Raw genomic sequence first — 4580 nt, 5'->3', positions numbered from 1 at the left:
CACCACTCAAGGTCTAGTGGAGGGGCATAAAATACTGGTGACTGTGCCGGGATTCGAACCAGTGCGCTCAGATTCTCTCGCTTCCTAGGTTATGGGACCTTCATGAGGCCCTTCACGTGAAACAGCTGACTGAGAAATAGGTGTTCGTGTCTTTTTTCACAGAAACGGATCAGGTGAGCCCGGTGTACATGGACACCACCTTCACCTTAGGTGCTGCTTTCTTTCTTCTTGTTGTTGTTGTTTTCGCGCTGCTTTTGTGGAAACGTCGGAGCCAGCAATCATCTGCTACTGGCAGTGGTGAGTGTTAGGGTTGTGTGTGTGTGTGCCTGATAATTACGTTATCAGCTTCTTCAGATTTCGAAGCTGGAAATAGAAACAGGGCGACACAAAAGGCATGCCACGAGAGTTACGGCTTTGTAAGGTTTTTAACATGTCTGTGATTGGGGATGAGTTTCATTTTATAACGGAATGTCCCAATTATGATCAGTTACGAAATAGGTATGTTCCTAAAAAAATATTTGTCTCCAAAATCGGTTTTTAATTTCTGTAATATGCTCAAAGGAGGCAAAAAAGTCATTTTAGCTGTGAGTAAGATTATTAGATTTGCAAATGTTGCCTAGCAACACTTTTGGAGTTATAAGACATTTGTGTTTTCTCAACTTTTATGTGACATTGTTGTGTATTTGGAAATGTTTGTCCTGGGCATGAAAAGATTATTTTGCAGTAATCCTCCATACTCCAATAGGAGTGAAAGGATAATTAAAACTTGAAACTTGAAACTTTGTGTGTGTGTGTGTGTTTGTGTGTGTGTGTTTGTGTGTGTGCGAGCGTGTGTCTATGTGTGTGCAAGTGTGTGTGTGTGTGTGTGTGTGTGTGTGTGCGAGCGTATGTTTATGTGTGTGCAAGTGTGTGTATGTCTGTGTGTGTGTGTGTGTGTGTGTGTGTGTGTGTGCGAGCGTATGTCTATGTGTGTGCAAGTGTGTGTATGTCTGTGTGTGTGTGTGTTCTATCTTTTGTTGAACGTCTACCCACCATCGTGATTTTTGACAAAAACCCACACCCTTCCCTGCCACCCTTGCCTAATCCTGTGCGCGCATGTGTGTGTGTGTGTGTGTGCGCGCGCGCGTGTGTGTGTGTGTGCGTGTGTGTGAGAGAGAGAGAGAAAGAGAGCGTGTGTGTGAGCGTAAGCGTGTGTGTGTGTGTGTGTGTGTGTGTGTGTGTGTGTGTGTGTGTGTGTGTGTGTGTGTGTGTGTGTGTGAATGTAACTGTGCTAAAGTCTCCACCAAGCGCCTCGCTGCTGTTGTTACAAAATAAAAGAAAACATTGTTAATTGCCGTCCACTGTTTATGATGTGTGTGTGTGTGTGTGTGTGTGTGTGTGTGTGTGTGCTATCTACGTGCGCACGTGTGTTTCTTGCACAGAGCAATTTTCCCTGGTGGAGTCCGGAAGAAGCCAAGATGAAGAAGATGCCTTCCCAACCAGAACGGACCAGGGCACAGGAGGAACTCCCCCCACCACCGAACCACCAGAGCAGCAGGGGGGTGACGACGCTACCATGGGCCCAGAAGCCACTCCTCCACCATCATCACCACCACCACCACCACCACCACCACCACACATCCCCGCCGCCAACGGACACGTGAGCAACGTCCAGCAGCCTGAGGGCGAGGCAGGAGGAAGCCACCAGGTCCACCACCACCACCTCCCACGGGAGTGCCGTGACCGACGACTGGACATGATCTCTCCCACCACGGACACCGGCGACCACATCGTCCAGATCCTCACCAGCGGAGCAAATTACGGTGGTGGGCCTCACCACACTGGCAGTGGCTGAGCCCCGAGGTTGTGGGTTTTGTTTGGGCCAGGGCATGTCCCTGCACGTCCGGTTTAATCCCATACTGTGTCGCTTCAGCAGTTCTGCCCAGAGCGGTTTCAGCGAGGCAGCGTGCCTGAAGCCTGCATGCTGATGACCTCAAGGAGCGGTGGCCGGGTGGTCATTGATTAACGCGCCCGAAGCGAATGCCCACACGGGCCCGAGTCTCGAGTCCCCCCCCCCCCCCCCCCCCTGTACACACTTACACACACACACACACACTTAATCCTCTTCGTTCCGGTCGGAACATAGGGCCCGCACTGCAGATCTCCATCCCGCTCTGTCTTGGGCTGTTCTCGGCTTCACCCCAGGTCATGTTGGTGGACTTGAGTTCTGCCTGTAGAGTTCTTCTCCAGGTGGTGGCTGGTCGTCCCCTCTTTCGCTTCCCCTGTGGGTTCCAGTCCAAGGCGTGGCATGGAATGTGGGCCTGTCCTCTACGCAGGCCCCCCTGTATGGATCGGGTATTTGTTGCCCCCCGGCCTCCCCTCCACTACACCTTGAGTGGTGGTCTGGGTGCCAGTCATTCGGACACGACGATAAAAACGAGGTTCCGCGTGCAGCATGCACTTTGCGCACGTAAAATAACCCGCGACAACAAAAGGGTTGTTCCTCGCAAAATTCTGTAGCAGAAACAAATACACTCACAGACCGAGAAAAAAAAGGAAAAAAAAAAGAAGGTGGCGCTGCACTGTGGCGAGGCGCTCTCCTCGGTGAGAGCAGCCCGATTTTCACACAGGGGAGTCCGTTATGACCACACAGAAAAAAAGTAATGCAATATGATACAGTACAGTTCAGGTGGAGGGATAGTCGGACAGTGTCTGTTTAGGAAACCAGACGGTAGAGTGAGTACAAGCCATGAGTAAGACGGGGGGATTCAGAGTGGAGGAGGGATTTTTGTTTAATGTCCCGTCACACATATCGGTGATTGAAGACATTTTCTTCAAGTATTTATGAATACATCTGAGTATTATCGGTTAGAAGGGGTGGGAGATGTGGATGAATGGAGGGTTGGGGGAAACTGGGCAAATGAGGGTAAAAATGTGGGTGAAATTTGGAAGAAAAACAAAACAAACAAAAAACCCTCTAAATACAGTTACAGGAAATTACTTAAAGGACTTCGTAAAAGAGAAGTCGTTAAAAATTGACAAACGAAACAACTGATAATGAATGCAAAAAGTCAAAAACATCAACGTTCTCAGTCACTTGTGAAGACACACTTTCGTGTACAAAAGGCTTCATCAAGCTACAGTGAAAAATTAGTTCTGGTCAGTTGGTGGTGTCAACTGTTCATTCCCGTGTTTGTTTGATGGACTTGTTAGGTCCCCTTGAAATCCTTCAAGTAGGGTAATATGCCCGCCTTATTCCCCATAGAAGAACATACTCTGGTGGTTCGCTGCAGTTTAAGGTTGTATGACACACGAAAATTCGTATGCTTCTAGGCGCTACAGAAAGGACAGAAAAAATGACAAGGCAAAAGAGGGGGCCAAAACATCACAAAACAAGAGAGGCAAGGCCTTCAAGACTCACTTGTGATACACTTAAAGAAAAAAATCCAAGCTTTTCATGTATTGAGTATAATTTCAAAATGTAATGTTTAAGATGAGGAAGATCAGTTTAAAGCAAATTAACTCCCCTAGCATTACAGAGTAATTTCCCTTCTTTACTATCTGCACCAAAACGTTTGCAAAATAAATAAAACTTCCATGCTTAGCAAAAGAAGTTCCTGTTTGAACAAAAAAAGATAATAATGACTGCTCTAGCTGTTGGGTCAGAATATCAGATCAAAGTGCCAAGTTTAGATAATACAAAAAATATAGATATAACAGTAAATGCAGTTTGCATATAATTAGCTTCATTCTTTATTTTTTTGTGCCCATCCCAGAGAAGCAATATTGTTTTAAACAAGATAAGTGGAAAGAACTGAATTTTTCCTATTTTTATGCCAAATTTGGTGTCAACTGACAAAGTAGTTGTAGAGAAAATGTCAATGTTAAAGTTTACCACGGACACTTTACCACACACACACACACACACACACACACACACAACCGAACACCGGGTTAAAACATAGACTCACTTTGTTTACACAAGTGAGTCAACCAGAACACCCAAAGGCTGCCGACTTGAGGTTTCAGCAGGATACCAGGGTTTATAACCGTGGTTTTGGAAGATCTACAGAAGGCTGAAGCACACAGTTATGGGGAAAACGCGTGCTGGACTGCCCGTTCCCGCACTGTCTCCCAGGGCAAAGAAAGGGGGGGGGGATTTCATGATCTGTGCAGTAGTATGAGCAACACTTAAAGGAGTAGTTCTTGAAGACACGAAACATGCCATCTTTTGCTGGAAGTGGAACAGTCGGACATGAAAAACAACAACAACAACGACAACAACAACAACAGCAACAGCAACAGCAACAACAAAGAACTTGTCAGTTTTTTAAAGTTTGATCCACTCACACTGATCATAGTGAGGAGAAAGTGTTCGTTATTTTTTTTTTTTTAAATTTGAATTTTCGGTCCCTCGTTCTAAGCTTTTCGTCTGATATTCTTACTGTTTCTGTAAATTTTCCTCTTCTCCCGTCTCCTTCCACCCTCCCCCCCCTCACCCCCCAAAACAAAAGTTATCTTCATAATCTTCTCTCCCCCCTCCTCCCTCCACGCCCCCCCCCCCCACCCCGTCTCTCTCTCTCTCTCTCTCTCTCTCTGTA

The 4580-nt window shown here is 46.6% G+C and overlaps 1 protein-coding gene and 1 long non-coding RNA gene across 17 annotated transcripts in view; one reads left to right on the top strand and one right to left on the bottom strand.

Annotated features, from left to right (window-relative positions):
- LOC143280002 (uncharacterized) overlaps window positions 1-4508 on the top strand; it is a 28073-nt gene extending 23565 nt beyond the window's left edge. For all 7 annotated transcript variants that reach the window (XM_076584448.1, XM_076584492.1, XM_076584484.1 and 4 more), the window contains exons 3-4: window positions 163-297; window positions 1422-4508. In XM_076584448.1, the coding sequence (XP_076440563.1) occupies window positions 163-297; window positions 1422-1834 (548 nt within the window). In that variant the 3' untranslated portion in view covers window positions 1835-4508. The remainder of the gene's footprint in view (window positions 1-162; window positions 298-1421) is intronic.
- LOC143280146 (uncharacterized) overlaps window positions 1-4580 on the bottom strand; it is a 108225-nt gene that overhangs the window by 39781 nt on the left and 63864 nt on the right. The window lies entirely within an intron of this gene.

The sequence above is a fragment of the Babylonia areolata genome, chromosome 1, assembly GCF_041734735.1.
Source record: "Babylonia areolata isolate BAREFJ2019XMU chromosome 1, ASM4173473v1, whole genome shotgun sequence".
NCBI classification, from domain to species: domain Eukaryota; kingdom Metazoa; phylum Mollusca; class Gastropoda; order Neogastropoda; family Buccinidae; genus Babylonia; species Babylonia areolata.
This window is presented reverse-complemented; position numbering and strand designations above follow the sequence as displayed.